The sequence below is a fragment of the Mustela erminea genome, chromosome 17 (genome assembly GCF_009829155.1).
Source record: "Mustela erminea isolate mMusErm1 chromosome 17, mMusErm1.Pri, whole genome shotgun sequence".
Taxonomy (NCBI): Eukaryota; Metazoa; Chordata; class Mammalia; order Carnivora; family Mustelidae; genus Mustela; species Mustela erminea.
In genome coordinates, this window is record NC_045630.1 from 69,099,455 (window position 1) to 69,112,286 (window position 12,832).

At 55.7% G+C, this 12,832-nt stretch overlaps 1 protein-coding gene across 19 annotated transcripts in view; it reads left to right on the forward strand.

Moving 5' to 3' along the window:
• Nucleotides 1-1,533, forward strand: part of ARHGEF2 (Rho/Rac guanine nucleotide exchange factor 2) — a 39,033-nt gene extending 37,500 nt beyond the window's left edge. For 10 of the 19 annotated variants that reach the window (XM_032317226.1, XM_032317228.1, XM_032317227.1 and 7 more), the window contains one exon: nucleotides 452-1,533. In XM_032317226.1, the coding sequence (XP_032173117.1) occupies nucleotides 452-824 (373 nt within the window). In that variant the 3' untranslated portion in view covers nucleotides 825-1,533. The remainder of the gene's footprint in view (nucleotides 1-451) is intronic. The other 9 variants (XM_032317230.1, XM_032317234.1, XM_032317232.1 and 6 more) reach the window with 1 other exon arrangement.
• The last annotated feature ends 11,299 nt before the right edge of the window (nucleotides 1,534-12,832 follow it).

The following is a 12,832-nucleotide window of genomic DNA, read 5'->3' on the forward strand; positions in this document are numbered from 1 at the left end:
CAGACAGAGCTCACAAGTAGGCAGAGAGGCAGGCAGAGAGAGAGGAGGAAGTGGGCTCTGAGTTGAGCAGGGAGTCTGATGGGGGACTGGATCCCAGGACCCTGGGATCATGACCTGAACCGAAGGCAGATGCTCAACCGACTGAGCCACTCAGGCGCCCCTAAACATAGATTTCTAAGTAAAAAAAAATTCTTAAGACTGTTGAAGTTCTTATAGTTGATTTAGGAAATACAGAATAACCTAAAGCTAGTGTGACTTTATATAACAATCTTAAAATATTTTGCATGGTATTAGCCAAAGTGTATCTCCCTATCCTCAGAAAGGATACACAGTAGGCAGGTGTGGGCACATTCCTTCCAGTGTGGACAGAGGTTTGGGTCACTGTTGGTGCAGGGGTGCACCTGCTGGCCAGAGCCTGTGTCCTCCCACTGACTGCCCCATCCCCCTGCAGACTTCACCCGAATGCAGGACATCCCAGAAGAGATCGAGAGTCGCGACGGGGAGCCTGTGGCTTCAGAGAGCTAAGGGGCCCCTCCCTCCGTCCTGTGCCCCCAGGAAGAACACACCAGGGGAGGCAAACTCTGGAGCCTCCAGTGTGGTCGGCAAGGGAACATTCGAAAGAACTGCCGACTGCCCCTGCCGGCTCTGGGGCTCCTCCGACCCCTGGGGCCGCTGGGAAGCTGGGGGGAAATGGGCCACAGCACCTCCTGCTGGTATCCAGGAGCTACACCATGGATGCCAGCTTTTCATGCCTTCTTCCCTCTACTTTAGGAAAATTTATTTATTTATTGTTTATTAGTTACACGGGGAGTGGGGAGATTTAGAGGACCAGGGACACGGGAACCAAGCCATAGGGATGAGGGGGCCTTGTCCTGCAACACTACTGGGGCTTATTCAAGCTAAACAACGCCCCCCCTCCAGCAACACCTGAGAGGCGGTGCCAAGGACCAGGCCACCCTTCCAGAAGGGCTGTGGGCGGGGCTGTGCTCCCTTTCCCTCCCCTGCTCACTGCTGGGCTCCCTTCTCTCCATCCATCCTGGAGACCCCAGGGAGCTAGCCTGGCTCCCCGGAGTCGAGGGCAAGGTGGCGGTGACGGCTCTGTTGGAGGGGGAGGGGAAAGCCCACGGGACCAGAATGTTCTTTGTTGTTGTTTTCTTTTTTGTACCAAAGCCAACTGCACGTGTTTTGTATTTTTAAGAGATGATTGTAGGCAATTAGAAATCACAGCCTTCTATCTGCGCTTATCAGAAGAGCTTGCGGGGTGGGGGGGAATGGCGTCCCCTCACCGGCCGTAAAGGGGGACCTACTCTGACCTCTTCTCCAGCCATTTCGAAAACATTTAGGGTGAGTTGGGGAATCTCTGTGAACCCTGACCTCGTCCGCACCTCAGCAACCGTGACTGAAACCTCATTGTGAATTTGGGGGATTTTCCAGTGGACCCCCAGTGCCCACCAGCCCCCGCCATTTTCTGCCAATTTGATTGTTTAAAAAAGAAAAGATAAAGCAAGGAAAATTAAAGACCTGGAACCCCCATGAGTTGCTGTCTCCATGCTTGCCAGCCCTGTGGGCCGCACCAGTGTCACCTCCCCCGGCACAGGCCACTCCCATAACAAAGTGCCAGGAGCCCTTGTTGTGGGCGCTGACGACCGCAAATACCTGGGTCAAAATGAAGGGCACTTAGGGTCCAGGGGCTGTTGGGGATTCCAGAATTAGAAAACTGGTCTCGGCCTCATTTGCGTGCCCTGCTCAGAAATGACCTCAGCCAGTGGCCCCCTCCCACCGGCGGGCCCAGTTCCTGCCGGCCTCTCTCCAGAGTCCTTCGTTTTCAGATTCAGCCCGGCTCTGCCTCAGTCTTCAGTGTCAGAGCCCTGGGGCAACCTCTTCCAGGGCAGGAGAGATTCGGTCAGTTTCAGTTCTGGGTTTTGCTCCATTTCACTTCCTGTTTCTGGCTACTACCCCTGGGGCTGGGGGAGGGGCAGAGGGAGGGCGGCGGGGCTGCCCAGGCCGGCCCCTGCGCACACCTCCTCAGGGGAGAGGAACTGAAATCCTCTGGCCACCTCTCCCCCGTACCGGCCCATCTGGCCTTCAGCAGGTGCTTTCTTGTCTGTACAAGGTCTGCCCCGGGGAGGGGGTGGGTCTGGAAAGGGAAGGCCCCCCTGGCCGGGGTGGCCCAGCTAGGGAGGCCCTGGCTCTCCACTTCCCTCCCAGCGTCTGGCTTCCGGACCTGGGGCTCCGCAGTGTGCAGCATCAGCTGGAAGCTGGGGCCCCTCCAGGGTGCAGCGACAGAGGACAACCACAGTGTGGGTGGGAGATACCAGCACTTAGTCCAAGAAAGGGGAATGCAGGTTCCTCCAACATGGTCTGATCCGGTGAAGGATGCGGGTCAGGAGAGATGCAGGGACCTGGAGACACAGAGCGCAGGGCGGGCGTGGAGAAGCCCTCGGCCCACAGGGACAGCACTGTGCATCCCCATTAATGCTGTCTCTCTGCCATTCCTTGACCCCAAGACCTGCTGTCCACCATTCTCTGATGCTGGACATGAGTCTGGCAATTTCGCCCGTTCTCTCCTGGGCCCTTGCTGAGCCCTTCAGAAATCCAGTCTCAGCCTCCATCCTTCCCACTGCGGTTTCAAAGCTCTCCGGCTGCTTGCTGCAGGGAGCCAGGCCCAGTGTCACCCAGTGCTCGCCTTCCTCACCAAGGAGTGCCCAGGCCCCTGCCCAGTCCTCTGCCGCACCAATCCTTCCCCGCCCACCCCTCTCCATCCGGAGGTAGATTTGCGTGCAGTCACTCATCTAGGACTTGGACCTGTTGAAACTCTGCCCCGATACTTAACCTCCAGGCTCCATAAGGAGAGATGTCCCCAGGGAGCCCTGAGGGGGGCTGCCGGGGAGGAGGTGGCCAGAGAGGGGTACTTAGATGGGGAGGATTTTCCATCCTGAATTGACTGGGAACAGACCTGGAGTTTTGGAACCGGTTTAAACACAAAAGGGAGGAAATTAAACATCAAGAAGCTAACGTTGCTTAATGCATCTCATGATCTGGTGGCTGTTGGGAGTCCAACAGCTCGGCAGCTGGGTGTAGCCAAGGGTGTGCTCCCGGCTTTGCTCTGGGCCCTTCGGAGGCTGGAGTGGTCAGGTTGGTGGTGGTGATGGGAGTGGGAGCTCCAGCCGGTCTGGCTTCTTCCACCTCCCTCCTTTCCAGCGCCTGGCTCCCAGAAAGTCCCTTCTGATTGCTCTCCATCATCGCTGCTGGGTCTCCATGGGGACGGAAACCAAAGGCAGGACCCCCAGCCCCGCCCCCGCCCTGGAGAACTCTCCTCAGAAGGAACTGGAGGGGCCAACTTTCACTTCACTCCAGAGTGTGGAAACGTCAGCCCACAGGAGACCTCACTGGCTCCCGGTCCCCGTCTCCCAGTTGCCCCCTCCTCCTTCTCTGGGACTCCATTTCCCATGCAGTATCAAGAGCAGCAGCCAACACACTGCTTCGGCACCGCTGAGTCTTCAACACCCCGTTTTACAGACGAGAAAACCAGTCCAGAGAAGTAAAGTGACTTAGCGAGGTCCCTCCGCTGGCTCCCATCGGAGCTCGGATGTGAGCAGGGCTGCTGATGGCGCCGTGCATGGGACAGGGAGAGGAGCTCGCGCCAGGCTCCCACTCTGCTTCCCACGTCTCCGACACTCCGCACTCCCTGTCCTTCCGCACCTCTCCCCTCCCTGCGCCCCACCCACATCCTTGGCTTGGCTTCTCCCTGCAAACTCTGCTTAGAGGACAGGTGGGGTTTTACATGGGGGCTGGGAGGATGCCAGGGCTCCGGCAGCGTCTCCCAGGGGCAGCCCAGGCCGGCAGCAGGGTTCTGCCCCCTCCCTCCAGGTGTGTCCGTTTGTCCCAGGCGGTAACCGGGGTCAGAGCCCACCCCCACCACCGCCCTGCCCAGAGCCGGCCACCCGCCGCCTGCCTCTGTCCTTCGGGGCCAGCGGTTCCACCCGGCCCTGGCCCTGGGCCACAGCCTTCCTGGCTGATTCTGGAAGGTGTCTGCCGGGCCCCATCAGGCTCCTGCCTCCAGAGACAGGACAGCCGGGGATGAGATGGTGGCTGTCCAGAAGGGGAGACTGAGAGCCGGGCCCCTGTCTGCCACGGCCAGGAGCTCCCGGAGCACGCAGCCCAGCAGCCGGAGCACGGCCAGGTTCTCCAGCAAGCCAGCCGCCCCCACAAGCCCACTGGCCAGGACGCCCAAGACCCTCAGGGTCAGGAACTGGGCGGGCACGGCCACCGCCACGGCTGGTGCTGAGCACACCACCTCCCAGGGGACGCCCCGGACCATGGGCAGCAGGGCGTGGACACTGCCGGGCGTGAGAGCTGGTGCCCTGGAGCCGCCAAGGGCTGGGGGGTGGGGGTGGGCATGGGCGCACCTGTATGCAGGAGGGGCTCTACCAGCGGGAGCGGGAGGGGCCGAGGGGGAATTCTCCGCCGTGCAGGGCAGCCCCAAGCCTCCATGCCAGGAGAAGACCAGAGGTGCCCCGTCCGTCCGAGGGGTGAAAGCAACAGGAGCCCCCCCTTTCCCTGACCACAGGCAGAAGCTCCCTTCTTGGCAGGAAGTGCTCCCTTGGGGCCTGGGGGCAGGGTGGGCAACACGGAGCCATGGAACCCAGATGGGTGTCTGGAGTCCTGAGCCTGCCGCTCACTAAACGTGTGGCTTTGGTCAATGACTCCTCTGAGCCCCAGCTTTCCTGTTAAAAATTTCAGACAAAAGTCTCTGCTCCGCAAACACGGGAGGGGCGCCTGGGGCCTCAGGTGAGGCGGCTGCCATCGGCTCAGGCAGGATCTCAGAGTGTGGCGTCCGGGGTCCTGCATCGGGCTCCCTGCTCAGCGGGGAGTCCGCTGCTCCCTCCCCTTCCCTGGCCGTGGCCCCCCCATACACACGCGCTCCCTCTCTAATAAAGCTTTAAAAAATGAAATATCACGTGAGGAAAGTACTTTGTCCATTGCCATTTGCATGGAGGATCATTACTTCAAGTTTGGGGTGTTCATCGCGGCCAGGAGCCGGGCGTCACACGGCTATCTGTCGTCACGATGCCCGGGGAAGAATGCCAACGCAAACACAGGTCACAATTCACGGCAGCAAGTGACCTTGAGGCTCCGGGCCGGGAGGGAATGGGCAGAGGAAGCCGCGGCTTCCTGTTCTCCCCGCGCTGGGAGCACGGCCTGCGGGAGCACGGCCTGCGGGAGCACGGCCTGCGGGAGCACGGCCTGTGGCATGCCCTCCGCTCCGCTCCTGCTGCTGAGGGGGCAAGGGTCCTGCCAGGCCGTGTCGCCCCCCGGCCATCTCACCCTTTCCTGCTCTAGTCCGTGGAGCCCGAGGCCCGCGGCACCCCCACCCCCTCCTCTGGTCCCCACGCTCCTGTCAGAGGTGTGGGTGCTGAGAAGCACCTCACCACACCTCATCCTGTCTCCCCATGGTCTCTGTCCCAAATGGAAAAAATGCCGCCCGGGGTCCTCCCCTTAGTGCCCACGTCCCTACCCTTCACAGAATGTGCTGGGACGCGGCAAGAGAAGGTGGAAGGTGAGTAGATAAAAGAGAGGGACTTTCCGAGGATCCAAAATACTCAACACCTTCCTGCCAACTGCCCACTTATTAAGAGACCTGATCTTTACCTGCCTTCGGGTGCTGGGGGAGGAGGAGGTCCTTCAGGACAACCAACCAGCTGCGGGTTCGATGAACCCCATAGGAGAGACCCAGACTGGGCGCCCAGACGTTTCAGTCCTCCAGCAAGGGACGGGTGTGAAATGGGTGGCAGAAGAGGGATGACCCAGGGCACCTGGGGGGCTCAGTGGGTGAAGCCTCTGCCTTCAGCTCAGGTCATGGTCTCAGGGTCCTGGGATCAAGCCCTGCATCAGGTCCTCTGTTCGGCGGGGAGCCTGCTTCTGTTTTTCTCTGCCTACTTATGATCTCTATCAAATAAATAAATTAAAAAAAAAAAAAGAAGAAGAAGAGGGATGCCCCATCCCAGTGCAGGGGAGCCCCCCAGGCTACCTCCTGGCCTCAGGGGCTGCTCCTGAGTGCCCCACGTCCGTCTGTCTGTCTGTCAGGGCTGTGCGTCTTCTTCTAGTCCACCCCGCACCATCTTGCCTGTCTGGCCGTGAGGATGTCTGTCGAATCAGACACTGGGGCAGGATCCCAGCTTCCTGCTATCCGTGTGAAACGTAGGTCCTCTGATCGTGGGCTTCTGTTAGCGGTGTCCATTTCTTTCTTTCTTTCTTTCTTTTTTTTTTAAAGATTTTATTTATTTATTTGACAGAGAGAAATCACAAGTAGTCGGAGAGGCAGGCAGAGAGAGAGAGAGGGAAGCAGGCTCCCCGCTGAGCAGAGAGCCTGATGCGGGGCTCGATCCCAGGACCCTGAGATCATGACCTGAGCCGAAGGCAGCGGCTCAACCCACTGAGCCACCCAGGCGCCCCGTGCGGTGTCCATTTCTAATCAGAGTCCTTTCCTTGGTCTGAAACCAGCAGCGTGGGGCGCCTGGGTGGCTCAGTGGGTTAAAGCCTCGGTGGTTAAGTGTCAGACGTCGGCTCAGGTCAGGATCCCGGGGTCCCCGGACTGAGCCTCGCATGGGGCTCTGCCCTCAGCGGGGAGCCTGCTTCCCCTCTGCCTCTCTTCCCTGCTCTGGTTCTCTCTCTAATAAATCAATAAAATGAGAGAGACCACGAGCAGGGTGAGCGGCAGAGGGAGAAGCAGGCTCCCCCCCGAGCAGGGAGCCTGATGCGGGGCTCCATCCCAGGACCCTGGGATCATGACCTGAGCCGAAGGCAGAGGCTTAACCCACTGAGCCACCCAGGCGCCCCCTCTCCTGCTTTCTAAAGAACTTCCATTTGTTCCACTGTCCACCCCTTCCCTACAGAGAAGCTACCTTCACCCCAGACCGAGGCTGATCACAACAGAACCAGCCTTCTCCATAGTAACTGGCTCAAGAACCAAGGCTGCAGCTAACCAACACCCGACCTCACGCGGGAGATGGACATTAGCTCTCAGGTTGGTCCCATCGGATGGCAGCGGGGAGAAGGATTTTGATTGTGTGAGGGGCAGAGATTGCTTTCTCCTGTTGACCCGACGTGCAGAAACAGGGGCCCCAGCGCGTGCTGGCAGACTGCCTGCGACGGCGATGGAGGCCCGTGTACGGAAAACCTTCCTGTGCAGGCAGGCAGGCGGCGAAGCACACACGGTCTCTGGGCTCCGAGCTGTAGGCGAGAATACGTTCATTATCGCTGAAGCCGTTGCGAGTGAGGCTTTCTGTTCCTCACAGCACAAGCATCCTCATTCTAGCCAGAAGGGATGCAAGGTTGGTGAAGGTTGTATTTTAGGGCAGAAGGAAGCAGAAATGCTTGCCGAGTGCACAGCTTGCTGCTGTGAACATGTGAACAGATGTGAGGGATTGCGCTCGGGCGTAATTCCTCTGAGCGAAGCCGACTGTAAAGCCGCCCCTAGAGCTTGGGGGAAGCTGGAGTTCAGGGACGGCAGGTTTTCAGAGGTGAGAGCTGAGCGGGGCACACAGGGAGCCCTCCGGCGAGCCTGGGGTGGACGACTGGCTGGCACGCTCAGCCCCGTGGCCGGGGGGCCGTGGGACTCTGAGAAGCCAGAGCCTGACTCTGCGGGGTGTCCGCTCGCAGGGGTTGTGGACTGACTCAGTGGGTTTAAAATAGGTTCTGATGTCCACTTGTTACCATGGCGACAGAATACTCAAATCGGCCTTGTTGTTGCTGCTAAGTTTGTGGGGTTGTTTATTTATTTATTATTATCAGGAAGTAGTCCTCTCCCTACGACCAGTCTCTCCACCTCTGTTCCTACACCCTCCTCTCAGAGCCTGCTCTGTCGACCGGGCCCTTCCTCTGGGGTTTCCCGCAGGACCCCTTTCCTGGCAGGGAGCAGGAATCGCCTGGAGTTGCTTTGAGTGATGAAACGGGTATTGAAGGAAAGGGTGACGTCGGTGATCCTTGAGAAACCTAGATCCCTGCCTCTGCCCAGGCTGTGGGCCGGAGAGCACAGGACCCGGGGGCACTCTTGACTTTGGGAAGACCTGAGGGGACACGCAGGTGAGCGTCTCCGCCTGCTCTTCCCTGGGCACAGTCTAGCACAGCCCCGTCAGCCCTGACACCCCAGCACCGCGACAGCCTCGGGCAGCCACCGTTCTCTGGTTCTGACGATCCTTGCAGAAGTGGAGCATTCCAGTCCTTTGTCTAGCGTGGACCGTTGGTTTCATCAGCTGCGGCCACCGAGACATGCGGTGAGCGAACCTGTCCTCCCTGGAGACACGTGGGGCAGCCCAGAAACCCAGCCAGCGTGTCCCCCTCCTGCCCGTGCAAGATGCCACCTCCACTGACATGGGCCAGGTTTTCAAAATAACCGTAAACGCTCCCCGCCCCCAACAAAGAAAAACTACCCCAAACTCAGTCTAACTTGCAGAGGTCTCGAATGACTCTGCCCTCTCTACATGCTGCCCAAGCTTTTCTGGTTCTCTCGTAATCGGTTCCAGGTACCGGCCTTCGGCATCTTATGCCTTTGAGAAAAGGAGCACCCAGACATCTGATGTATGTATGAGCAGCAAACTCAAGACAGCCAAGAGGAGTGTTTGTTAAATGGGAGAGGACAGAATGGGTCCTCCGATCAGAACCACGTGTCGGTCAAGTCCTCAACCTCTTTCCATGCTCCAGCTTTGTAGACAACCGCCACGCCCGTCCTGCTGTGGGACAGCCGTGGGGGACACAGCACACGTGGTGCGAGCGAGTTCCAACGCCAGCTCCCTGGCTCCTTCAGGGATCCCATCCTCAGAGGTGAGGGGAGTTCCTTGGCCAGAAAATTTGATTACGTCAATTTTGCATATGGGAGAGTCTTCCTCTTATCACTGATCTTCAGATCAACCCTGGGATTGCTCCTTGATGTAAAAATTTCCTCCCATGAACTTGAGTTCCTAAAACAGTTCTTTTCGGCCATTATCTTTGTAATTGGAGGAAGACTTGCTGGGGAGGCTGTCTTGCCATGTTGCTTTGAGTCCAGTGCAGGACCCCAGGCTTCAGACCCTGGGTTCTCCCAGCATTCCGAGTCCCAGAGAATGTTAGCGAGTTCCCTCTCCTTTGTACTTCTAAAGACACCATGTTTGTTGGTTGGTTGGTTTGTGTTTTGTTTTTTAAATTTAATTTCATTTTTAAATCTTTTAAAAGATTGTATTTATTTGAGAGAGAGAGGGAGAGAGAGAGACTGAGAGAGAAGAAGGTTAGAGGGAGAAGCAGACTCCCCGCTGAGCAGGGAGCCCAACGTGGGGCTCTATTCAGGGACTCCAGAATCATGACCTGAGCCGAAGGCAGCTGTTTAACCAACTGAGTCACCCAACTGCCGCAATTTCTTTTATTTTAATGAAGATTTTGTTTACAACTACTCTCTACACCCAACATGGGGCTCAAACTCATGACCCTGAACTTACGACCCAGAAGTCCTGTGCTCCTCTGACAGAGCTGGCCAGGTTCCCCATATGTTCCCATTTTTTTTTTTTTTAAAGATTTTACTTATTTATTTGACAGAGGGAGAGAGATCACAAGCAGGCAGAGAGGCAGAGAGAGAGGGGGAAGCAGGCTCCTTGCTGAGCAGAGAGCCTGATGTGGGGCTCGATCCCAGGACCCTGGGATTATGACCTGAGCTGAAGGCAGAGGCTTAACCCACTGAGCCACCCAGGCGCCCCTATGTTCCCATTTTTTACTGCTGTTGTAGCCTTCTTCTTTTTTTTAACTTTTAGTATTTTTTCTTTTGACATTATTTCAGACTTAGAAATGGCACAGAGAATCTCTGCACACCCTTTACCCAGATTTCCCAAATGTTAACGTTGTGTTTTCACATTTACTTTGTCCTTTTCATTCTGAATAGATGTATGTATAAATTTTTTCTAAACAGTTTGAAAGTAAGTTGCAGACAAGATGTTCTTATACCTTTAAATTATTCAACGTGTTCCCTAAAAACAAGAATATTCATTCTTTCTCTTTCTTTTTTTCTTTTTGAGAGAGAGAGAGAGAGAGAGAGAGAGAGCAGGGGGAGGAGCAGAGGGAAAGGCAGGCTCCCAGCTGAGCAGGGAGCCCTATGTGGGACTCGATCCCAGGACTCTGAGATCATGACCTGACACTTCACTGAATGAGCCACCCAGGCACTGCTAAACAAGAATATTCTTAAAAAAAAAAAAAAAAAAAGAATATTCTTACATAGCCATAGTATAACGATCAAAATCAACAAATTTACAATGCTACAGTAATATTATCTAATCTGGAAACTTCCTTCAGATGTTGCTAAATGTCTATCATAATATCTCTTGTAGCAAAAGACATCTCAGATGTGTGACATTTGCTCACCATTTCCTCATAGTCTCCTTGAGCCTGGAACAGTTCCTCCGGTTTTGTCTTTCATGACATTTTGAAATGTTAGATATTTTTAAAGAGTAAAGGTTAGTTTGGTTTTTAAAGATTTATTTATTTATTCCAGGAGGGGGAGGGGCAGAGGGAGAGAGGGACTCCAAAGCAGACTCTGTGCTGAGTGTGGAGCCCGATGCAGGGCTCAATCCCACGACTTGGAGTTCATGATCTAAGCTGAAATCAAGAGTCAGATGCTCAACTGACTGAGCCACCCAGGTGCCCCTGACGGCCAGCTGTTTTATGTGACATCCTCAACTTGGACTTGTCTATTTGTCTATCAGACTTGGGTTATAACGTTTTTGGCGCTGTGTTCACTGAAGAGTATTCCAACAGGAGGTGCGTGACATCTCTCGCTGGTGACATTGGCTTCCATCATTTAGTTAAGAGGGCACCTGGAAGGCTCCCCACTGGGAAGGCACCACTCTCCCTTCTGTAACTAGTACGTATCTCGCCAGGAGCTGTTCTGAGACTGCGCAGGTCTCCTGTCCCTCCTCCAGCCTTGCCCTGGTATCTTCAGCAGCCACTGATGATTCTCGTCTGACTCCATCCTTCCTGTCTCCATGGCCCAACGCTGATTTTGAGGCGGCGGTGTGACAGCCGTAGCCTTTTCCTCACGGGTGTGTTTCTCTGGGACAGGCAGTCCTGCGGGAGCTGGTTGCCTGGTGGAAACACATGCCTGCATTTTGCCCACCTCCCTGCTCTGCTCCCAGCGCTCATGAGAAACTGTGTCTAAGAACTGCTGTTGTTTTACGTATCACCTCCAAGCACACTCATCGCAACCCTCCGAGAGTCATCATTTGGTCGGGGAGAGGTGCCCTGAGAAGTTTTTGAGCACCCAAGAGGATAGGGCTTCCCCCTCCTCTTCTGCTCTCCCAGAAACCAACACTCCATGGCCAAGAGCCCAGCCAGGGCCAGTCTGGCATTAGCTTAATCCCAAAAATTTAGTATGGCAAAAGAATTCACTGGGACCTGAAATTTGACAAGAAAGGGGTTAATGTTCCTCGACCTGGCCTCAAGTAGTTTCAGGTGACAGGAACAGTTTTCTCTAACAGGATTACATAACTGCACTGTTCTTCTGCTATGCCTGGAACAAAATGTTGATCTCTTTTGGATGGTGCTTTTCCTAAGGCCCTAAAGAATAATCACACACTTGATGACCCTCCCATTTTGGTGACGGGACCTCCAGAGCCGGACCCTGGCTCCTAGATGTTTCGTCGGGGCTGACTTCTTGGCCACAAGGGGCTAGCCCGCTGCAGCCAGCTCCCCCATGCCACTGTGGGTCCGTGACTGCTCCGGGCTCCTGGAGGCTGGCTCAAGGGAGTGGGGGAAGGGACCCTGCAAGTATCTGAAGCTACGCCGGACACCTCCAGGCTAGGAGGCCATGGCTCGAAGGACAGGCAGGAGGTCCCCCAGGCCATCTTTTTTCCCCATTCTTCTTTCTTGATGGATTTCCCTTGTAAGGTGACAGAAATCACAAAGCTATTTTTAGCAGTGACAGAAGAATGCCTCCTAGGAAATCCCCTTGTTTGGAAAGATCATTCATTAAGCGCTTGAGGTAGAAGGTGACACCCCAAAGGGTGGGGGTGAGTGCACTGGAGACCCTGGGAAAGCCTGCTGTCAGTCTTTTCTCTGTCCCGTCACAAGTCCCACCGCTGTGGGGGAGGATGGGGCCCCTAGAGCAAGACCCAGCTCCAGCACGTTCCATGTTTGGGCTGATCTGCACAGATTCCGGGCAGGTATCCTGGAGGGGGGTGTGGGGCAGCACACCTGGACAAGAGCGCGCTGGGCTGTTCATGGTAAGCGCCAGGGGACCCGGAGCCAGTGACAGGTGTTACAGGGCAGGAGGGGATGCTGACAGCCTCTGAGTTTGATCCCCGCCATCCCCCCAGCTGTCTGACAGGTGGCAGTAGGGGCCTAATCATCCACGAGCCAGCCCTAGGAAGTGCCCAGCCACGGGGTCCATAGGCCAATTTTTTGATTCTGCACCAAACAGGAAGGAAAAACCACCTCAGACTAACCTCTTAACCTCTCTCACTTTAGAGACTTTTTCAATCAGCAGTGTAACAAAGTAATAGTCTTTTTTTCTTTTTTCTTTAAAGATTTTATTTATCCATTTAGAAAGGGGGATAAAGAGCCCATACACAGTTGGGGGAGGAGCGGCGGGAGAGGGAGAATCCCAGCCCACGCCCCGCTCGACCCTTCCACTGAGATCAGGACCTGAGCTGAATGCACGGGTCAGAGGCTTCCCGGCGGAGCCCCCAGGCACCCCTACGAATTCTATCTTATATCCACGAGATACTAGAAATACTTATTATACCTGCAGTATCCCAAGAACCTTTTGTACTGATTCATACTGCCCTTACAACTCTGTGATGCGAGCACTGTTTCT